At 42.0% G+C, this 24565-nt stretch overlaps 1 protein-coding gene across 4 annotated transcripts in view; it reads right to left on the bottom strand.

Annotated features, from left to right (window-relative positions):
* Positions 1-561: 561 nt before the first annotated feature.
* PHF8 (PHD finger protein 8) overlaps positions 562-24565 on the bottom strand; it is a 92744-nt gene continuing 68740 nt past the window's right edge. For 3 of the 4 annotated variants that reach the window (XM_060087297.1, XM_060087298.1, XM_060087299.1), the window contains 4 exons: positions 23850-23945; positions 8122-8231; positions 4081-4417; positions 562-3153 (listed from right to left, as the gene is read on the bottom strand). In XM_060087297.1, coding sequence (XP_059943280.1) covers positions 3065-3153; positions 4081-4417; positions 8122-8231; positions 23850-23945 — 632 coding nt within the window. In that variant the 3' untranslated portion in view covers positions 562-3064. Of the gene's footprint in view, positions 3154-4080; positions 4418-7222; positions 7353-8121; positions 8232-23849; positions 23946-24565 lie in introns of those variants that run through there. The other variant, XM_060087300.1, reaches the window with a different exon arrangement.

Raw genomic sequence — 24565 nt, 5'->3', positions numbered from 1 at the left:
TCAATATACATAGAACACTAAGAGCAGTATCTGGCACAAGGAAATGAGCATGATATGCTAGCTGTAATAATTATATCCTTTGCACTGGCCCTAACACAGTAATCAAGTTCAGGTTTGAGAAACATGTCAGAGAGAGAGAGAGAGAGAGAGAAGGGGAAGAAAAAATAAAACCCCACAACTTCACATTCACAGAAAGAGGATACAGGTATAGCCAGTAAAAACAGCCCATGGAAGCCATGGAAAGCCTTCCCAACAAACTTGTCAGGCCCCTTTGAATTGTTGCACCCCTTTCTCTTCTGCTCACTATACTTTTGACTGTTTTTGGTGTGTGAACTGTGTCTCTTGTGAGGGCAGGGATCCTGTCCCCTCCCCACCTCGGGCATAAGGCTGTGCACTGGGGAAGAGGTGAGTTGATGAGAGAGACAGAATGTAAAGAGAAGGCAGTACTCCTGGACCCCAACACCCCACCACTCCCACCACCACCACCAAAAAAAAAAAAAAGAATGCTGAGCAAAGCAATTGCCAAGATAAATCACTTTTATCTCTATAGGAAAGGGAGGATCTAAAAAAAATATATAAATTACATTAGTAACACAACATAAGAAAAAAACAGGGGAAAAAAAACCAACAGAGAAGTCTGTATGATGCTATTCTAACCTGTTTATAAAAAGGCCCTGCATCAGAAATTCACAATCCTACCCACTTCTAAAAATATATTTAGACATGTACAGAAGCGGTGGGCTTGTTTTTAAATTGCTTTTTTGTAAAAATATATTAAAGGTGAATAGAAATCCTCTCTCCCTGCCCCCTATCCAAGCCCCAGTTGTGCTGGGGATTGGAGACCAGAGGTAACTCTCTCATCATGTTCTAAACCTTGGTTACAACCACTCCCAACCCCTCCCCAACTCACTTCACTTAGAACCTGAAACATTAAAAAAAAAAAAAAAAAGAAAGAAAAAAAAAAGCACACTAGCCTCTTTGGAAAAGCGTAAATCTGAGGGTAAACTTGCTTTTCATTTAAAACACAAAACAACAAACAGCCAGCTCTGAGAGCCCAACTAAATTAATCAGAAACCCAGTCAAATGGAGGTTGGGTTTCAGCTCCACAAAACTTTTAACAAAGAAACAGAAGGGAAAGAGGCCTGGAACCAGGGGGGATATGCTAGCAATTAGCTGCCTTTGAAAGATCAAGGGGAGGGGGGTGTTAATGGGCAGAAGGGCTGGGGTCCTGGTCTTGGTTACAGCAGTCAGGGCCTAGTCAGGCAGTTGCCTACACAGGGACACAGGCTGCCCTTCTTCCCTCCCCTCACTACCCTCTGTTGCTTTGAAATCCCCAAGAAAAGCAAAGCTGGGCAGAAACAGAGGGGAGGGGAGTGGGAACCTCACGTGCTAAGGGGGAGGTAGCCAGGCTTTTTTGCCTTTGGTGTGTATAGATGGAGGACTGCTTGGCCCCTGGGGCCCCCAAGATAGGAAAAGGATATGGGGCTGAGGGACCCCTGATTCCAAGGAAGGAGAGTAAATGTCGGGCTGTGGAGAAAAGAAAGACAAACTGGAGACACGAAGACGACCAGGGAAGCCTCACATATTCCCTGTGGCCTGCACGGTAGCTGTTAAGTTCCCCAGAAGCACTGGGAAAACTGAGGTGAAGTTAAAGTGGGGGGTAGAAGACAATGAAGCACTCCACTTGGGCAGTGCCGAAATGGAGAGAGGGAGACATTCTCCATCCAGTCCAGGTCACCAGGGAGGCAAGACAGGTGGAGGTGGAGGGAGCTGGGGGAGGGTGAGGGAGGGGGTGGGCACTGTCTGGACAATAGAAACATTCACAAAGGGAAGAGGGGGTGGGAGGTTCAGATGATCTGCTCCTTTACAGGTGGGCATCTCCGCTCCTAGGCTCAGGCTCCCCCGACATCAGCACTCTGCTTGAGCGTCCACCTGACATCTGGGAGTGTAAAGGTCCAGGAGTGAAGATGTGAGTTCCGAAGTCTTCTTCAGACCAAGACCTCAAGGTGGGGAGAGAAGCAGGGAGGCTACTGATGGAGAACCTGGGGTGAGCTGTCCTGCCACATCCTCTCCAGAAGGTCCAGGCTGTGCTTTGTGGTACGGGTGAAGGGATCAGGCCGTAGAGCAAGGGCTATCTGCTTCAGTGGCAGATGCTTTCAAGGCGTTTGGGAGATGGTCTTTGCCTCCTGGAGCCCAGCCAAAGCTATGTGGATAATGTTCTGTAGGACCTCAAACTCTAGGCAAATCCCTGGAGCTCACCCTGGGAGAGGTGGCTTCATCTGTAGCCACCCAAAAGTAGTTTCCTCCAATGGGCTACAAAGTCTCGGTCAAAGTCTTGGGTGTTGGTCCTCTCCCCACCTTGAGAAGTGACAGGAATCTCTCTTCTTCCCAAGGATGAATGAAGTCAGCCCATGGCCTTTCTAGGCCACTCTGGAAATGGCCCACGGTGGGGCAGTAAGAAGACTCTGGGCCCTCCTCTTTATTTCCATGAAGCATTTGGCAAGACGGGGCAGAGGCCAGAGGCTTCTCCCAGGAACGAGTCTTGAGTGGGACACATCCATTGGGCTAAGAAGAGGAAGGAGAATGGGCAGAGGTGGGCAGGCTTCTGGAGACAGGGCTGGAGCCGCAGAAAATGTTGAGCACTGGGCCTCCCACTTCATGACCAGGGAAATACCGAGGGGCCCAGGCTCTCCCCATGCCTCTCCTCATCCTGCTTTCCAGCTTTAAGTGGGGATGACAGTAAAGGGCAGACAAAGCTGGTGAAAGGGAAATGGATTGGGGCAGCAGAAAAGAGGGCTCTAGTCAGCTGGAAACCTCTCCCATTTACTGGCTACTCAGAGATATGGAAAAGGAAGGCAGGATGCTCCAGTGGAAGTAGGGAAGGGAGTTGAGGGAGTTGGTGAAGGGGCCCATGGGAGAGTCCATGCCTTTGGTCAGTTCCAAGAAAGCAGGACAATGCGCCTCAGCACCTTGTCCGGGGCAGGTAGGATCCAGGAGTGCCCCGAGAATTGACAACGGAGAAGGCAATGGGGGTGAAGGGGTGAGGGGCAGGACACAAAGGGGATCACAGAAGCAGTTTGCCATTTCTGTGGATTTTCAGGATACGGCCGAGTCTCTGCTTTGCTGTAGCCAGGCCCTTTTTGGGACGCTTTCCTGTGGGGGAAGGGAGAGGTAAGCAAAGGATATGGCAAGGGTGCCAGCAGCAGCTCCAGCACCAACTGTCCTTGGGCCACCCTCCTCCTCTGTTCCTCTGCCCACAGAGTCTCCCCATCCTTATGCCTGGCTCCAGGACCATCTTGGGCCAAGAGGCCCCCCTTAACTACTCCCATCCAACACCACATGCTTTGGCTCTTCCTCCTATGACCTCCTGCATTGGCTACAGACTCCCTGGTTACTCTGTCTGGTTACTTTTCCCCACTGATTTCTTTGGTCCTATTTTCCTTCCTAACTTCTGCAAGGTGATTGTGCCTCTCCATCTTCTTATCCTGCCCACCAGGATTGAAAAAGTGCCTGGTTAGTGATTATAGCTCGGTGTCCCTGAAGTTGCCACTCCCAGGGCCTTGTTTCATTAGAAACAAGCACCAATCTCATCACCCTTGAGCTGCGTACTCTAGGGACTGGGCTTTCAGAGCCAAAGTGAGGAAAAGGAGGGCTTGAGCTCTCCCCACTTCCTCTTTCCCCACATCAAATCACCTCATCACCACATCACCACATCAATCACATGTCTCATGTGACCTCCTCCCTATTTGATCAATTTATCCCCTCCTTCATTCCCTCTGCCAGAGCCCTAGCCTCTCTTCACTGCAGCCTGGACTTGTGTATGTGCCTCCTTCCTAGACTTCCCACCTTCAACCCACCCTCCACTCTGGCCCACCGGAAGGATCTTTCCAAACCCACATCTGAGTTTGTCTCTGCTTAACACCAGTCAATGTCTCTTCATGGCCTATGAGGTCAAGTCCAAGTATCTTAGGTTGCCCATCAGTGTCCCTCCCAGGTGTTCTCATTTACCAGAATGCTTAAGGGTTTGAAGCCAGTGACCCTAAGATCCTTCTCAGTTCTACAACCATATGCCAGTCATACCTGGTCCTGCTTGATTGCTCTGGGAGCCAACTGAAGGGCGCCGCTGGGTCAAGAAGACACCAGGGGCCATGGGTGTGGTGCTGCGGTTTGCCTGGGCCATGCCAAAGGCATTGGGACGAGCAGTATACTCATGGTCAGCAAGACTTCCTGAGAGGGCCTCTTGTTTAGGCTCAGGGGGAGGCAGGGGCGAGGAGGAGGTGAGAAGTTGGGGTGTAGTGGCCAGAGTTGGGGCTGGTACTGCCACGCTGAGATTAGGCTCTTGAGGGCGAGGTTGTTCTACCTCCTTCAACAAAGGCTTCTTCTTGATATATTTCTTCTTTTGGGCCTTCTGTAGCTCCTGAAACACAAGCCAAATGGGAGGGGAGAATTTAGGAGTGAAGAAAACAGAAGAAAATTTCCCAGAAAGAGATCTAGACAGTGGTCAGTGTGGTTCTACAACCTGCCCCTACTCCAAGCTTAGCCTGGATATATGTACACACAACACACAGGACTTCCAATACCTCAGGTCCTTTGGTACCATCCATTCCTAAGTCAACCCTGCTACTAACCAGTACAGTGGCAACAGAAGGGTAAATGAGTTCATAGACTTGGGTTTTGGTCCTAGAATTGCCACTTATGAGGTGAACCATGGACATGCCTAATAATAATAGCTAAATTTACACCAGCAGCTGAGGCACTTTATATGTTTGACCTCATTTACTCCTTAGAACAGCCCTGAGAAGGAAAATCCCTCAGTTTACAGATGAGAAAACTGAGGTACAGGGATATTAAGTAACTTGAGCCCAAAGCCTCACAGCTGAACAGTTGTTGGGTTCAGGATTCAACTAGGTCTATCTGAACACCCATCCTGCACAATTCTCAAAATGGGACATCTGCGAGTGAAAGAGTAGCAGCTTTGGAATGAGATAAACTTGGGTTCAAATCTAGGCCTGTGCTCCCTAAGTTGGATGACCTTGGTCAAGTTACTAACCTTTCTGAAATTCAATTGCCTCGTCTGTAAAATGGGCAAAACAATAACTGGTTTTCAGGGTTACCGGAAAGATTAAATAATGACATTAAACACATAGCACATAGTAGGTACTCAACAAATGGAAACTATTATTCTATCTTCATCTCTTACAATGGTTTCTCTTCTTCTTGCTGGTCTTTTCTTTTAATAGAAGAGTCTTCCAGGTCACTGGATCTTAAAATCTCTGTTTTGGATGGGAGGGATGAATAAGGAGTTGTGTCACTTCTCACAGTATCTTGGATTTCATCCATCCACTGCTCTATGAATATACTATCCACTGTGTAGTGGGTACCTTTATAGTGGGCACCTGGGCCCCTGAGAACCTGGAAAGGTGGTGCTGAGAGCATGTGAACGACTTCACCTTCTGAAATGCTACACAGCCACAGAGACCAACTCAGTGATTACATTTCTTTGCCTTCTCTTGGCAACACAGGCCTACTCCTGCCTTCAGAAGATCTGACAGGCTGTGGCTACCTTAGGGATTTTTGTGGGACGAGAATAATAATATTAGTAATATATGCCAGGTACTGTTCTATAATTTAACTCATTTAATACTCCTATGAAGCAGGAGAAAAAAATAATTATAATTCCATTTTTATGAGCAGAAACTGGCACAGAGAGGTTAAGTCACTTTCCTAAGGTTATAGGAACAGTAAGTGGCCAAGCTGCGATTCAGACCCAAGCCATCTGTCTTCAGAGTCTCTTTTATCAGCCAAAATGCTTGTTACTCCATCCATACCAAGAACTGCATTTCTGCCCCCATTGCTCTCATCTGAATCCAGAAATTATCTCTTCATACCTAGATCACATAGTTTAAAATTTTCTACCTTTGTTGCCAATCTCCTTTTCATATACTTCATCCAGATCCCCCACAGAAGACTAGACTATCTTATGACAGGGCCACTTTCACCTTATCTCAAAAGGCCATCAGCAAGTCCCCACCCAAGTTCAGACTCCCTGGCCTGACATTTATGGTCATCCATCGTCTGGCCACTTATACCTAGCCAACCTGTAGTGATAATGATGAAAAGCTAATGTGTCTATAGTACTTACTGTGTGGCAAGTGCTGTTCTCAGAGCTTTCACATATATTACCTCATCTAATCCTCAGACAGAGTCTACAAGGAAACTGAGGCACAGAGAAATTAAGTAACTTGCTCATGTAAGAGGGAGGAGATTTGAACTCAGGCAGGCTGGCTCCAGAATTCATTTTTTAACCTCTATTTATCTTACTCCATTCCCCAACAAGAAGCCTCCAATCCAAAAAGATCTGTTCATTCTTTTATTCATTCGTTCATTCATTCATTCACTCAACCAACAACGACTAAACACATGCTTAGCATAGTAGGGATACCAAGTTAAATTAGATATGTCTTCACCCTTGAGGCCCTTACAGTTTAATAAGGAACACAGAAAAGTACACTTATGATTGTAAGTACCATGAGAATGCTATGGAAGCACAGAAGGCCACTGAAATAAACTGGTGGTGGATGGTGTGAAGGGGTGTTAGGTAAAGGCATCTGAGAGGGCACGATTTCCAATGGGCAGAGGAAACAGTTTGTGCAAAGGCACAGAGGCATGAGACAGTGTGATACACTGAATGAACAATGAGTTACCGTAATGGGTGGTGTAAAGGGCATGCATGAAGGGTTGACACAAGGTCAGGGAGGAGAGGTAACCAGAGGGCAAATCAAGAGGGCCTTGTGTGCTTACCAAGGAATCCCCTTCTCCTAGAATGCCTCCCTTTCCCCTCCAATAGCTTAGCCTGCAAAACCCTTCCCAATTTCAAAATCTCTTCTTTGAGGTCATCCCTGATCAACTCAACCAGAAGTGAGCTCCACAGAAGGCACTAAAAATAGTTTTCACACCTTTAATTAATTTGTTCATTTAAAGCAGTCAAACTTCCTTTTTTTTTTTTCAAATTACATCTTACATGGCACTAGGATATACATAATAGAGAAAATTCTGGACAAAGAATGGCCGCCTGGCCTGGTTGGTCTCTGCTGGCTTCCATCAGTAGCCTCCAAAACATTTCTAAACTCTGGAACTCCACAGAACATGATATGAAAAACATCATTCTATTAAATTTTATTTAAATAGGATGTAATTACTTAATTACATAAACATTTAACTATTTCATTTTATTCTAATAGCAAGTAACATGAAATCTGAAGTTAGAGGATATGAGTTTGAATCTTGTCTCCTCCATTTACTGGCTGTATTATCCTGGACTAGTCACTTAAAGAGAGCCTCATTTTCTTCACCTGTAAAATGATGAAAATATTACCTATTGAAAAGGGTTATTGAGCAGATTACATGAGACACTGTACATGGAAGCACCTAACATAAAGCAGATGCTCAATAAATGCTCTAAGCTATAGGATGTGGCATGAGAATCTAAGGGGATACTGATAAGGAGAGAACCACAAGATTCACTTCCAACTGCTCCCAGGGTTGCCAAGCACATTTAAGAACTTTGAAAACCATTAACATGCTAGGAAGTCAACTTGATTCTAGGACAAAAATTAGTGGGTGAAGTTTTCTTGGGAAGCATGGAGTGAAGATCAGGCAAAGTATTTGGTACAGAGAACAAGAAAAGCCTCTCCCCAGAAAAACCAAATTCCGATACTGATGAGAGACTGAGAAACTGAGTGTACTCAGCTGAGTCACCTCCTTGGAGCTTCATCTGAAGACAAGTGCTCTCACCGAAGGACAGACTTGGTCCTTCCCATCTGAGAGGTTTTTACACACCCAGAAAGGCAAGTGATATATTCAAGGGCTTTTCTCTGGCCCCCTATTTTCTTTCATCCATAGGGCACATTCAACGGTGTGCCCTATGGAGGTAGCTTGTCACTGAGTTGGTATACGTAGGATATAGGAGGGAGCTGGGATACTGCCATGGATAAAGATCACAAGTTACCCACTTCCCAATGAGACAACGGTGGGATCCTGTCAGCCTGGAGGTCTGAGTTTTGAGGCTCCAAGTCAAACTGGGATCAGTGGCAGGGCCATTGCCTGAGTGTCAGCACTTACCTGCTGGGCCAACTTTGCAGCTGCTGCAGCCAAGCCTGTCTCAATGGAAGCTACCCGGGTCCCCTCACGCACAGGACGGTCCTGCTTCGGTAGAGTTGGGGTCACACGGGCTGCAGAGGGAACAGGATGAAGACATTTATCTGAATGACAATCATATTCCCTACCTCTGGGCCCCCCAAAGGTGGTCTCATTGGTTTTCCTGCTTCTAGCTTTTTACAAAGCCAGATTTTGCTTCCCATTGGGTAAAAAGCGAATTCACAAATGCCCAAGGTACACAAAGCACACACTGATTAAAGGGTAAAAGTTAATTTCCCTGAATTGGCATGTAAAGTTGTCCATGTTCTGCTCCCTACCTACCTCCCCAACCTTATTTCCACTCCCATATCCTCAGCTTCTCCAGACAGAATGGCTTCCTTATTACACCTCCAGAACATGTACAGCTCATCCTCTCCCCCTATGCCTTCATCCTCATCATCTACACTGCCTGCAGTACCCTTTTCCCTTTTGTCCACCTCTTTAAACCTGCCCATTATTCAAAAGTAAGCTGAAATCAATCTTCTATGCAAAACATCTAGGACCTCTTTGGCTCACATTGACCCCTCCCCTCCCCTGAACTTATGTACAAGTCACTTAATACATAGCACATACTATCCTGTCTCATTCCCTAATGCTGATGTGAGTTATTCTATCTAATAACCAGGCTATGAGTTCCTAAAGAAGATCACCTTCTTGTACAATTTTTTCATATAATGCCTTAACAATCTTGAATCAAAAAATAGTTACTCATCCCACATTTTACATAGGAAGTGTATTTCAGGATAACCAAACAGCCCCAGATGATGAGGGAAAGCTGTTCTTTACAGACGAATGCCAGCTAATAAATGTAAAAGGAATGACAAAATTAGAAAATCACAGGTTTGTAAGCCCTAATGAAATAACTGATTCTAGGGAATTGGATATTCCCACAGTACCAAAGTATTATCTCACAGATGACTTGCTAGTCTTGAGAAAAAGAACTAACCTTACAATGATGAGATCAGGAGATCACCCCCTTATTGTCACTAACAGAAAGATGGCCAACTTCATGCACCTCCTAATGCAATTCAATAGGAAATCTACAGCATTACCTGGGAAGTAGTTTTGCCAAGACCTAACATCAAGTGAGCAGTCCATATTACTTCCAGTTTTTAGGAAACACAGAGATTAAAAAAAAAAAACAAGTTAAATGACACTGAGGGCAAACAGTCATCCTATAAAATAACTGGCCTGGTTTCTTTAAAAACACAATGTCACAAAGAAGCAAACAAACAAATCTAGAAGGTGGGATGTGCTAAAGGACAATTATACTAGTTTTTATAACAAATCAACAGCATCAAAGAAAAAAGTATTTCTCTAGATTAAGAGATACTCAAAAAACGTGATAGCCAAATGCCATATGGACCCTGTTCAGATCCTGATTTAAACAAATCCACTATGAAAATGCCTTTTTTGTTAGACAATTAAGGAAATTTGATTACAGATTTAGTATTAGATAACATCAAGGAATTATCAAGTTATTATTAATTTTGTTATGTATGATGACAGGACAGTGGTTATGTGAGAAAATGTATACTTTAGAGATGCATACTGAAGTACATGGTGGGGTGGGGAGGGAATGACACTATCTGGGATTTGCTTTAGACAGTTTTTAAAAAAAGAAGAAAGTTATAGATGAATCAAATATGGCAAAATGTTTACAACTGTTGATTCTCATTGGTGAGTGTATGGGATTTCACTCTTTTTAATTAATGAAAAAAGTCAATGTCACAGGAAAAAAAGAGGTGGTGGTGGTATCTCACCTAGATTTAAAGATTCCTTGGTTGGTTAGCTATTGTTATTGCTACAAAGGAGACTTTCTGTATAAGCGGTATGCAGATTCTAGAACAGGCAATTCAGGAGGTTGAAGTCCTTTCTTTAAAGGTGATATTGATATTTAACTTGTTTAAAAAATGATCTGAAGCAAATCTAGCAAAAATGTTAACACACAATTTTCAGTCATGGATTCTTGGGTATATTTCATATCGTTCTCCATAGTTTTGTGTGTGTGGTGGCTTTAAAACATGGCCCCAAATTCTTTGACATTTTTCCTATTAATAGGTGGGGTCTATGTTCCCTCCTGTTGAACCTAAGCAGGCTCATTTGTAGCCTATAGAATGTGACAGAAGTGACACTGCATGACTTCTGAGGCTAGGTCAGAAAAGGCAACTTTAGTTTCTGCTCTGCTTCCTGGAACACTCACACTTAGAGCCCTGAGCAACCACGTAAGAAGTCTGATTGCCTTGAGGCCATCAGGCAGTGAGGAAGCTAGTCACATGGAGAGGTCACATGTTGGCACTCTGCTTGGTACGTCTAGTCTTTGAGTCCACCCAGCCCAGGCACCAGACATGTGAGTTAATGAGACTTCAGATGGTTCAAACTCTTGGCCATCCAGCCTTCAAATTATCCCAGCTGAGGCCCCAGACATCATGGAGTAGAGACAAGTTGTCCCCATTGTGTCCTTTCTAAATTCCTGACCTGTATAATACAAAAGCAAGTTGTTTTAATCTGAAAAAAAATTAACCTCCTTGATTAGATCTGGATTTGGCGGGGGGGAAACTATGTAAAACATTTTGTAGGGACAGTTGAGAAAATCTGATCATAGAATGGGTTATTAGAAGATCTTAGGGAATTATTAACTGTTAAGTATAACAAAGTTAGTGTGGTTATATAGGAGGACATTCTTATTCTTAGGAGATACTGAAGTACTAACGTGCAGCCACCATAACATATGGTGGCTGCACATTACTTTAAAGTGGCTCAGCAAAAACTAGACAGACAGATACAGATAATGAAGCAAATACAGAAAAATATTACAACTGTACGATCTAAGTATTGAGAATATGGGTGTTTGTGTACTCTCCTACATTTATGGATGTTTGAAAGTTCTCATAATAAAAAATTTTAAATAGTGAATGAGATTAAGAGATTATAATAACCAAATGAAATGTGTAGTCCTTGAATAGATCCTGGTTTAAATAAGCAAATTATAAAAGCTATTTTTGGTACAATTGGGGGAAATTAGAATAAGGATTTGGTATTAAATGATATTAGGAAATAAATGTTACTTTACTTAGGTGTAAAATAATGGAACTATGGTTATGAAAGAAAAAGTCATTTTCATAGAGAAGCATACCGAACTAATATTTAGTATGTCACGATGGATGAAATCCACAAAAAAGGCAAAGTTAAGGACTTCCAAAACGTCACTTCTGAATTAAAACAATGAAAAAACTGGCAAAAACTGTCATAATAAACTTTTTCAGAACTCTGGAAATTAACCAAAGGTTTACAGCTACCTGGAGAGCATTTATTTAAGAAAAAGAGCTGAATCTCAGTAAAATCAGTGAGCTTTGTGGCATTTTAACTTGCCCTAGACCCATACACTTCTCCCCAGCTCAGTGGTAGCCTTGAAAAATAACAGGCCACATTGCCAGTGATGTAGGGAACAGAAAGGAGCTGAACCTTTCTTCCAAAGCCTAGTGCTCCCTGGGGAGCATTTATCAAAAATATTTAAAGGCAAGTGCTTAATGTCACAGATGCTTAAGGTGATGGATAACAGTTGTGGCAAACAACAGACTAACCCAAAAGCTGAAAAGGAAAAGTTGAGGAATGAGATATCCACTGGGGATTAGAAAAGCTCTCACATATTTCTGGGAATCTAAGACCATATGCATGCATAGGGGCTGTGTGCATGATCAGGAAAGACTTGAGAAATCCCAGCCACTCACCTCTGGCTGACTTTGTGGCTCTGCAAAGCAGGAAGTGAAGGCTAAGGCACAGTTGTAAATTGCCTGCCTGAGTGCTGAAGGTATGTCCCAACATGCATATAGAGCCCCTTGTCAAGCACTGGGAGATTTACTGGTTCCAGGCATTTAAGGAAATCTCTGTCTAATCATTAGCTGCCCACTAAGCAAACCAAGTAGAAACTTCTACTTTAGTGACTTTTCTGAACAAATTCTGTAAATAAACAAATAACAACAAGCAGCAACAAAACAAACCCTGGGGAGTGAAGTAGGGAGTCTCTGATTTCCAGAGTTGCCACATTATTTTAAATGTTCAGTTTTCAAAAAATGAGAAGATATGCAAAAAAACAGGAAAGGGTAGCCACACACAGGAAAAAAGTAATGGATAAAAACTCTCCCTGACTACCTGAACAAAGTCGGACCTACTAGACAAGGACTTTATACCACCTATTTCAAACATGTTCAAAGAGCTAAAGGAGATCATGTCTAAAGAACAAAATGAGAGTATGCGAATGAAGTTTCACCAAATAAATAATACCAATAAACAGACAGAAACCATAAAAAGGAATCAAATAGATATTTTAGAGTTGAAAAGTAACGGAAATGAAAATTTCACTAGAGGGTTTCAACAGCAGATTTGAGTAGGCAGAACGAAGACTTAGTGACCTTCAAGAAAGGTCAACTGAGATTATCCAGTCTAACGAACAGAAAGAAAAAAGAATGAGGAAAATGAGCAGAGCCAAAGGGACCTGTGGGATGGATCAACTTTGCCAACACAGGCATATGGGAGGCCCAAAAGGAGAGAGAAAAAGGGGTGGAAAGTCTATTTCAAGAAATAATGGCTGAGAGGGACCACGAGAAGATGGCGGAAGAGTATGACTCGGAGATCACCTTCCTCCCCACAGACACACCAGAAATTCATCTACACGTGGAACAACTCCAACAGAACACCTACTGAATGCTGGCAGAAGACCTCAGACCTCCCAAAAGGCAAGAAACGCCCCACATACCTGGGTAGGGCAAAAGAAAAAAGAATAAACAGAGACAAAAGGATAGGGATGGGACCTGCACCACTGGGAGGGAGTGGGGAAGGAGAAAAGGTTTCCACACACTAGGAAGCCCCTTTGCGGGACTGCGGGTGGGGGAGGAGGAAAGCTTCGGAGTAGTGGAGGAGAGCACAGCAACAGGGGTGTGGAGGGCAAAGCAGAGAGATTCTCGCACAGAGGATCGGTGCCGACTGGCACTCACCAGCCCGAGAGGCTTGTCTGCTTGGCCGCCGGGGCGGGTGGGGCTGGGAGCTGAGGATAAGGCTTCTCGGTCGGAGCGCAGGGAGAGGACTGGGGTTGGCGGCATGAACACAGCCTGTAGGGGTTAGTGCACCACGGCTGGCTGGGAGGGAGTCCGGGAAAAAGTCTGGACCTGCCGAAGAGGCAAGAGACTTTTTCTTGCCTCTTTGTTTCCTGGTGAATGAGGAGAGGGGATTAAGAGTGCTGCTTAAAGGAGCTCCAGAGATGGGCACGAGCCGCGGCTAAAAGCGCGGACCCCAGAGATGGGCGTGGGACGCTGGGGCTGCTGCTGCCGCCGCCAAGAGGCCAGTGTGCGAGCGCAGGTCACTGTCCACAAGCACTTTACGGGGAGCCTGTGCAGCACGCCACTGCCGGGGTCCCGGGATCCAGGGACAGCTTCCCCGGGAGAGCAGACGGTGCGCCTCGGGCTGGTGCAATGTCACACCGGGCTCTGCAACAGCAGGCTCGCCCCGCACTCCGTACCCCTCCCTCACCCTGGCCTGAGTGAGCCAGAGTCCCCGAAGCGGCTGCTCCTTTAACCCCGTCCCGTCTGAGTGAAGAACAGATGCACTACAGCAACCTACAGGCAGAGGTGGGGCCAAATCCAAAGCTGAGACCCGGGAGCTGTGAGAATAAAGAAGAGAAAGGGAAATCTCTCCCAGCAGCCTCAGAAGCAGCAGATTAAAGCTCCACAATCAACTGGATGTACCCTGCATCTGTGGAATACATGAATAGACAACGAATCATCCCAAATTGAGGAGGTGGGCTTTGAGAGCAAGATTTATGATTTTTTCCCCTTTTCCTCTTTTTGTGAGTGTGTATGTGTATGCTTCTGTGTGAGATTTTGTCTGTATAGCTTTGCTTCCACCATTTGTCGCAGGGATCTATCCATCCATTGTGAAATTTTTTTCATAATAATTATTTTTTATTTTAATAACTTTATTATATTTTATCATACTTTATTCTATTTTACTTTATCTTCTCTCTTTTTTTCCTACCTTCCGTCCTTCCTCCTTCCCTCCCACCCTCCTTTCTTTCTTTCTCTCTTTCTTTCTTGCTTTCTACTTCTACTAATTCTTTCTTTCTAGTTTTTCTCCCTTTTATTCTGAGCCGTGTGGATATGAAAGGCTCTTGGTGCTCCAGCCAGGAGTCAGTGCTGTGCCTCTGAGGTGGGAGAGCCAACTTCAGGACAGTGGTCCACAAGAGACCTCCCAGCTCCACGTAATATCAAACGGCGAAAATCTCCCAGAGATCTCCATCTCAACACCAGCACCCAGCTTCACTCAACCACCAGCAAGCTACAGTGCTGGACACCCTATGCCAAACAACTAGCAAGAAAGGAACACAACGCCACCCATTAGCAGACAGGCTGCCTAAAATCATAATAAGTCCACAGACACCCCAAAACACACCACCAGACGTGGACCTGCCCACCAGAAAGACAAGATCCAGCCTCATCCACCAGAACACAGGCACTACATCCCTCTACCAGGAAGCCTAAACAAACCACTTAACCAACCTTAGCCACTGGGGACAGACACCAAAAACAACGGGAACTACGAACCTGCAGCCTGCAAAAAGGAGACCCCAAACACAGTAAGATAAGCAAAATGCGAAGACAGAAAAACACACAGCAGGTGAAGGAGCAAGAGAAAAACCCACCAGACCTAACAAATGAAGAGGAAATAGGCAGTTTACCTGAAAAAGAATTCAGAATAAGGATAGTAAAGATGATCCAAAATCCTGGAAATAGAACAGACAAAATGCAAGAAACATTTAACAAGGAACTATAAGAACTAAAGATGAATCAAGCAACGATGAGCAACACAATAAATGAAATGAAAAATACTCTAGATGGGATCAATAGCAGAATAACTGAGGCAGAAGAACGGATAAGTGACGTGGAAGATAAAACAGTGGAAATAACTGGTGCAGAGCAAAATAAAGAAAAAAGAATGAAAAGAACAGAGGACAGTCTCAGAGACCTCTGGGACAACATTAAACGCACCAACATTCGAATTATAGGGCTTCCAGAAGAAGAAGAGAAAAAGAAAGGGACTGAGAAAACATTTGAAGAGATTATAGTTGCAAACTTCCCTAATATGGGAAAGGAAATAGTTAATCAAGTCCAGGAGGCACAGAGAGTCCCATACAGGATAAATCCAAGGAGAAATACGCCAAGACACATATTAATCAAACTGTCAAAAGTTAAACACAAAGAAAACATACTAAAAGCAGCAAGGGAAAAACAGCAAATAACACACAAGGGAATCCCCCAGAAGGTTAACAGCTGATCTTTCAGCAGAAACTCTGCAAGCCAGTAGGGACTGGCAGGACATATTTAAAGTGATGAAGGAGAAAAACCTGCAACCAAGATTACTCTACCCAGCAAGGATCTCATTCAGATTTGATGGAGAAATTAAAACGTTTACAGACAAGCAAAAGCTGAGAGAGTTCAGCACCACCAAACCAGCTTTACAACAAATGCTAAAGGAACTTCTCTAGGCAAGAAACACAACAGAAGGAAAAGACCTACAATAACGAACCCAAAACAATTAAGAAAATGGGAATAGGAAGACACATATCGAAAATTACCTTAAATGTAAATGGACTAAATGCTCCCACCAAAAGACACAGATTGGCTGAATGGATACAAAAACAAGACCCATATATATGCTGTCTACAAGAGACCCACTTCAGACCTAGAGACACATACAGACTGAAACTAAGGGGATGGAAAAGGTATTCCATGCAAATGGAAATCAAAAGAAAGCTGGAGTAGCAATTCGCATAGCAGAAAAAATAGACTTTAAAATAAAGACTATCAGAAGAGACAAAAAAGGACACTACATAACGATCAAGGGATTGATCCAAGACGAAGATAAAACAATTGTAAATATTTATGCACCCAACATAGGAGCACCTCAATACATAAGGCAAATACTAACAGCCATAAAAGGGGAAATCGACAGTAACACATTCATAGTAGGGGACTTTAACACCCCCACTTTCACCAATGGACAGATCATCCAAAATGAAAATAAATAAGGAAACACAAGCTTTAAATGATACATTAAACAAGATGGACTTAATTGATATTTATAGGACATTCCATCCCAAAACAACACAATACACATTTTTCTCAAGTGCTCATGGAATATTCTCCAGGATAGATCATACTTTGGGTCACAAATCAAGCCTTGGTAAATTTAAGAAAATTGAAATCGTATCAAGTATCTTTTCCGACCACAACGCTATGAGACTAGATATCAATTACAGGAAAAGATCTGTAAAAAATACAAACACATGGAGGCTAAACAATACACTACTTAATAACGAAGTGATCACTGAAGAAATAAAAGAGGAAATAAAAAAATACCAAGAAACAAATGACAATGGAGACACGACCACCCAAAACCGATGGGATGCAGCAAAAGCAGATCTAAGAGGAAAGTTTATAGCAATACAATCCCACCTTAAGAAACAGGAAATATCTCAAGTAAACAACCTGATATTGCACATAAAGCAATTACAGAAAGAACAAAAAGCCCCCAAAGTTAGCAGAAGGAAAGAAATCATAAAAATCAGATCAGAAATAAATGAAAAAGAAATGAAGGAAACGATAGCAAAGATCAATAAAACAAAAAGTTGGTTCTTTGAGAAGATAAACAAAATTGATAAACCATTAGCCAGACTCATCAAGAAAAAAAGGGAGAAGACTCAAATCAATAGAATTAGAAATGAAAAAGGAGAAGTAACAACTGACACTGCAGAAATACAAAAGATCATGAGAGATTACTACAAGCAACACTATGCCAGTAAAATGGACAACCTGGAAGAAATGGACAAATTCTTAGAAATGCACAACCTGCCAAGACTGAATCAGGAAGAAACAGAAAATATGAACAGACCAATCACAAGCACTGAAATTGAAACTATGATTAAAAATCTTCCAACAAACAAAAGCCCAGGACCAGATGGCTTCACAGGCGAATTCTATCAAACATTTAGAGAAGAGCTAACACCTATCCTTCTCAAACTCTTCCAAAATATAGCAGAGGGAGGAACACTACCAAACTCATTCTACGAGGCCACCATCACCTTGATACCAAAAGCAGACAAGGATGTCACAAAGAAAGGAAACTACAGGCCAATATCACTGATGAACATAGATGCAAAAATCCTCAACAAAATACTAGCAAACAGAATCCAACAGCACATTAAAAGGATCATACACCATGATCAAGTGGGGTTTATTCCAGGAATGCAAGGATTCTTCAATATACGCAAATCAATCAATGTGATACACCATATTAACAAACTGAAGGAGAAAAACCATATGATCATCTCAATAGATGCAGAGAAAGCTTTCGACAAAATTCAACACCCATTTATGATAAAAACCCTGCAGAAAGTAGGCATAGAGGGAACTTTCCTCAACAGAATAAAGGCCATATATGACAAACCCACAGCCAACATTGTCCTCAATGGTGAAAAACTGAAACCATTTCCACTAAGATCAGGGACAAGACAAGGTTGCCCACTCTCACCAGTCTTATTCAACATAGATTTGGAAGTTTTAGTTACAGCAATCAGAGAAGAAAAGGAAATAAAAGGAATCGAACTCGGAAAAGAAGAAGTAAAGCTGTCACTGTTTGCAGATGACATGATACTATACAAAGAGAATCCTAAAGATGCTACCAGAAAACTACTAGAGCTAATTAATGAATTTGGTAAAGTAGCAGGATACAAAATTAATGCACAGAAATCTCTGGCATTCCTGTATACTAATGATGAAAAATCTGAAAGTGAAACCAATAAAACACTCCCATTTACCACTGCACCAAAAATAATAAAATATTTAGGAATAAACCTACCTAAGGAGACAAAAACCTGTATGCAGAAAATTAGAAGCCACTGATGAAAGAAATTAAATATGATACAAATCGATGGAGAGATATACCATGTTCCTGGATTGGAAGAATCAATATTGTGAAAATGACTCTACTACCCAAAGCAATCTACGGATTCAATGCAATCCCTATGATACTATCACTGGCATTTTTCACAGAACTAGGATAAAAAATTTCACAGTTTGTATGGAAACACAAAAGACCCCGAATAGCCAAAGCAATCTTGAGAACGAAAAATGGAGCTGGAGGAATCAGGCTCCCTGACTTCAGACTATACTACAAAGCTACAGTAATCAAGACAGTATGGTACTGGCACAAAAACAGAAAGATAGATCAATGGAACAGGATAGAAAGCCCAGAGATAAACCCACGCACATATGGTCACCTTATCTTTGATAAAGGAGGCAGGAATGTACAGTGGAGAAAGGACAGCCTCTTCAATAAGTGGTCCTGGGAAAACTGGAGAGGTACATGTAAAAGTACGAGATTAGATCACTCCCTAACCCCATACACAAAAATAAGCTCAAAATGGATTAAAGACCTAAATGTAAGGCCAGAAACTATCAAACTCTTAAGAGGAAAACATAGGCAGAACACTCTATGACACAAATCACAGTAAGATCCTTTTTGAGCCACCTCCTAGAGAAATGGAAATAAAAACAAAAATAAACAAATGGGACTGAATGAAACTTCAAAACTTTTGCACAGCAAAGGATACCATAAAGAAGACCAAAAGATAACCCTCAGAGTGGGAGAAAATATTTGCAAATGAAGCAACTGACAAAGGATTACTCTCCAAAATTTATAAGCAGCTCGTGCAGCTCAATAGCAAAAAAACAAACAACCCAATCCAAAAATGGGCAGAAGACCTAAATAGACATTTCTACTTAGAAGATATACAGACTTCCAACAAACACATGAAAGAATGCTCAACATCATTAATCATTAGAGAAATGCAAATCAAAACTACAATGAGATATCATCTCACACTGGTCAGAATGGCCATCATCAAGAAATCTACAAACAATAAATGCTGGAGAGGGTGTGGAGAAAAGGGAACCCTCTTGCACTGTTGGTGGGAATGTAAATTGATACAGCCACTATGGAGAACAGTATGGAGGTTCCTTTTTTTTCTTTTTTTTTTTTTTAAAGAAGATTTTGGGGGTAGGAGTTTATTAATTTATTTCTTTATTTTGGCTGTGTTGAGTCTTCGTTTCTGTGTGAGGGCTTTCTCTAGTTATGGCAAGCGGGGGCCACTCTTCATCACGGAGCACGGGCCTCTCACTATCGTGGCCTCTCTTGCTGTGGAGCATGGGCTCCAGACGCGCAGGCTCAGTAGTTGTGGCTCACGGGCCTAGCCGCTCTGAGGCATGTGGGATCCTCCCAGACCAGGGCTCGAACCCGTGTCCCCTGCATTGGCAGGCAGATTCTCAACCACTGCGCCACCAGGGAAGCCCCTGGAGGTTCCATAAGAAACTAAAAATAGAAGTACCATACGACCCAGCAATCCCACTCCTGAGCATATACCCTGAGAAAACCATAATTCAAAAAGAGTCACGTACCAAAATGTTCATTGCAGCTCTATTTACAATAGCCAGGGGATGGAAGCAACCTAAGTATCCATCATCGGATGAATGGATAAAGAAGATGTGGCACATATATACAATGGAACATTACTCAGCCATAAAATGAAGCGAAATTGAGTTATTTGTAGTGAGGTGCATGGACCTAGAGTCTGTCATACAGAGTGAAGTAAGTCAGAAAGAGAAAGACAAATACCGTATGCTAACACATATATATGGTATCTTAGGAAAAAAACATTGTCATGAAGAACCTAGGGGTCAGACGGGAATAAAGACACAGATCTCCTAGAGAATGGACCTGAGGATATGGGGAGGGGGAAGGGTAAGCTGTGACAAAGTGAGAGAGTGGCATGGACATATATACACTACCAAACGTAAAATAGATAGCTAGTGGGAAGCAGCCACATAGCACAGGGAGATCAGCTCAGTGTTTTGTGACCACCTAGAGGGGTGGGATAGGGAGGGTGGGAGGGAGGGAGATGCAAGAGGGAAGAGATATGGGAATATATGTATATGTATAACTGATTCACTTTGTTATAAAGCAGAAACTAACACACCATTGTAAAGCAATTATACTCCAATAAAGATGTTAAAAAAAAGTATCTACTTCGAAAATGTGATAAAAGTTATTAGCTTTCTTTTTAGAGAAATATACATAGATATATGCATACATTTATGTTAAAAATACAGCAGTGTTAATTATCTGCTCTAGGAATAGGGAAACAATGGATAAGATCACCTTTTGATATAGAAATATTCGTATTTTTTATGTAGAATGAGGAAAAAATATCATAAATAAATTATATATATATTTGACTATTTCTTACTATATGTAAAAAGGGCATATGAAAATGTTGAAGACCTACATGAATAAATGGGCAAAAGTCAGACATAAAATTTACAAAAGAAGAAATTCTAATGCTAATACAAACATATAGGAAATGTCTAATCAAAGAAATGCAAATTAAATCAGTGAGATGCTGTTGTTTGCTTGTGAATTACCAAAGATCAAAAAATACCATGATACAGACTGCTTGTTTTCAACCCAGTATCATTCTCCCTTTCTTGCTTACTAATAAAAACATAATTTTGTGGAACAACAATGTACCTAACTAAAAACTACACTTCTTGGCCTTTCTAGCAGATAATCTTGGCCATGTGACACAGTTTCAGCCAAAGAGATATTTTTTTAAAAGTAGAACTTAAAGCAGCCATCTTGCGACCCTGAGGGGATAAGCACTCACTAAGGATGCCTGAGAGGTTCCTATTACTCATAGGCAAAGACTATTGTTAACTATATGCTCAATGCCTGTGAGGATTCATAAACAAGTACTCTTGCATGTGGCTGGTGGTAGCGTAAACTAGTAAAACCTTTCTGGAAAACAATTTGGCAATACATATCAAGAGCTTTTAAAACATTCACATTAACAAATTGTAGTGGCAAGAGTGTAGGGAAATAAGCACTCTCATGCATTGTTTGTGGGAGTGTAAACAATCTCCAACATGTAATTGTTAAGTGAGAAAAGTAAAGCACATAACATATATAATGTATGTCTCCAATTGAGTTAAGAGGGGGAAAGAAAATATATACATGCATTTACTTGTATATGAATAAACTACGTCTAAAAGGATACACATAAAACTGGTAATAGTGGTTGACTCCAGGTGGGGAATTGGAAGGCTGTGGAACAGGGTTGGGAGGGAGACTTTTCACTGGATATCCTTATATACCTTGGCCCTTCAAGAGTTTCATGGGAATCTATCCTAAGCATATAAATAGAGATACAAACACTTACATACAAAAATGTTCACTCCAATGTTACCACTAATTGTAAACACCTGGCAATCGGCTAAATGCCCTACATTAAAGAGGTCAGGTAAATTTAGGTTTATCCATGGGATAGAATATTTTGTAGCCATTAAAATATTATTTATAAATAATGGCACAGGGATATGCTTATGATATAATATTAATTTAAAAGGCCAGATATATTTACTGGTTTTCAACTTTTACAGTCAACCTCTAGTGAATATAGAGTATTAATTACAAGTCAATGGTAACAACCTTGACAATATAAACAAAAAAGTACAGCTTATAGAAGGTTGGAGGAAGAAAGAAAGAATAACAGCACTAATGTCCATATCTTAGAAAGTGGGTAGTCAAGAGAGACTGACAAAAGCCGATGGGAGGAGAAACAGAGGTTAAGTTAATAAATCAAGGGGGAAAGGGCAGGGGGTGGGATGAATTGGGAGATTGGGATTGATATATATACACTATTGATTCTATGTATAAAATAGGTAACTAATGAAAACCTACTGTATAGCATAGGGAACTCTACTCAATGCTCTGTGGTGACCTAAATGGGAAGGAAATCCAAAAAGGAGGGGATATATGTATATATGTATAGCTGATTCACTTTGCTGTACAGTATAAACACAATATTGTAAAGCAACTACACTCCAATTAAAAAAAATCAAAAAAAGGTTAATAAATCAAGAAATGGTGGTATAAACCCTATTTTCTTGAGTTTTGGAGGCAACTACCAGAAAAATGAAAATGACAAGTTTGCCTCTCAGGCAAGGGATTGGAAGTAGGGAAAGCAGAGGCAGAAGACCATTGCATTTCATCGTAAACCTCTCTGTACTATTTGGTTTGCTACCAGATATACACATTATTTTGATTAAAAGGCAAAAAAAAATTTTAAGTAGGATATATGACTGTGATTTCAACCATAAAAAGAAAAATGCATAGGAAAAAAGACTAGAAGGAAATATATCAAAACATTAACAGTGGTTGCTTCTGGGTGGCAGAATCATGGGTGATTTCTTCTTTATACTTTCCTCGATTTTCCAAGTTTCCTATTATGCTAAAAAGCCAGAAAGTATAGGAGAAAATAAAATCAGAAAATAGGCCTGAAGAAAGAAAAAAGAAACATTTGCTGATTGACTCACTAAGAGAACACTTCCCAGGACTGCCCTGCCACCCCATTCCTCCAATCCCAACCAAATACCAGAAAGGTCAAATAAGGCTGGGTGGGGACAGCATGCCCTTTATTTCCTGGGGAACCACAGGGGTACTGCGATGCCAGCACCCTCTGTGGCAGACTGTTGCAGTAACGGCTCTCAATCTGCTCACATGTCCTTGTGTGCATAGGAAAACTTTGCAGTTCCCACTCCCAAGAGATAGAATCTATTTCTCCACTTTTGGAATCAAGACTTGGCCATGTAACTTGCTTTGGCAATGGGACAATAGAAAACATGACACAACAGAGGCTTGAAAAGTGCTTGCATATTGGGTTTGTCCTCTCTTGCTGCTGGACACCCTTCTGCTACCTTGTGAAAAAGCTTAGGCTGGCCTTCAGGTGGGTGAAAGACCACATGGAGAGAGGCCCCAGACACCCCAAATTAGGTCCCGGACACCTGAAGGAGATCTTTTTAGACCATCCAGCCCCAGACAATCTGGTCCAGACTAAAACAGTAGTTCAGCCAACCTACAGAATCATGAGAAATGATCAACCATTGTTCTAAGACACTAAGTTTTGGATAGTTTGATAAGCAGCAAAAGCCAACTGACATACCCTCCAATGAAAAAACCACCCAGCCAGTGAGACGAATAAAATTCTTTTATTACCCTCTAAGTTCCATATTCAACTCAAAAGTCATTCTTTCTTCCTTCCTCAGAGATGGCCTCTCAGCCAGTACAGGTAACAATCTAAGGAGTCTTGGGCCTTGTAGAGCTCAACAGTTAGCGGAATTTCCCTCCTTTGACAACAATATTATTACAAAAGGGCTGGGATGATGGTAGCAGAATGTTCTCAGGAGGCTTAGACTGCTTGCTGAAATCTGCTCAAGGTCTTCCTCTTTTCATCTCAAGCCATGTAATATCAAAAGCAACATGCTCCATTACCTCTGATTTTGCTGAACTGAGTGCACGAACTCTGTGTCTTATTGATCATTTTTGCTCCAGCACCTAACATGGTACCTGGCATACAGCAGGCACTCATCAAATGTTTGCTGAATAAACAAATTGAGTGTCTTCCTATATTAAATGTCCCACCTAGCCAGTGGGACATATTTTTCCCCCCAACCACCCCCACAGAGTTTAAGGACAGAATACTGGATCACCTTTAGGACTCCATGGAGCATCATCTGAATTCTTCTTTTTCTTGGGTCGAGATTTCAAAGCAGGGTCATCATCGTCAGACTCCAGGGAAGGGTAAACTGCAGTGAGAGGGAAAAGCAGGGTAAAATGAGATCTCATCCAGAAGGGTGATGACAGGATGATACCTACCTGAGCTCCTCCCACCCCTCTACAAGTGGACCCTTTACTTAATCCATACTCAACTGTAGGAATTCTTGAATATGCCACATACTTTTCATGTCTTTCTACTTTTGTACCCTTGCTGCAAATGTCCTTCTCCCAGCATCACCTAACTCTGATTTCACTCACCCAACATCCATTTAGTGAGTAACTTCATGAGTTAATGACCGTACAAAATTCAGCTTTAGATTCACATCCTAAAGAAGCCTTCCCTCTTCTCTTAATCTCATTCAGATGCGTCCTCAACTCTCCACAGTATTCTGTGCATACCTCTATTGGAGTTGTTATATAGTATTTAAGAGATGATTAGTAAAAGTCACCCCCAATTTACTGTGAGGGCAAGGACATGTATTATTTGATTTTAAACTAAGGGAGCTGAACATAATGAAGAGTGGGTGCTCAGTAAGTGTTTGAATTAATGGAAAAAGAAATTGTTCACACATTCACACAAAGGGAACAAAAAGACCACTTAGGCTGAACTGGGAACAAGATTATTATAACTGAATGATGTGAATGACAA

The sequence above is a fragment of the Mesoplodon densirostris genome, chromosome X (assembly GCF_025265405.1).
Source record: "Mesoplodon densirostris isolate mMesDen1 chromosome X, mMesDen1 primary haplotype, whole genome shotgun sequence".
Lineage (NCBI taxonomy): Eukaryota > Metazoa > Chordata > Mammalia > Artiodactyla > Ziphiidae > Mesoplodon > Mesoplodon densirostris.
This window is presented reverse-complemented; position numbering and strand designations above follow the sequence as displayed.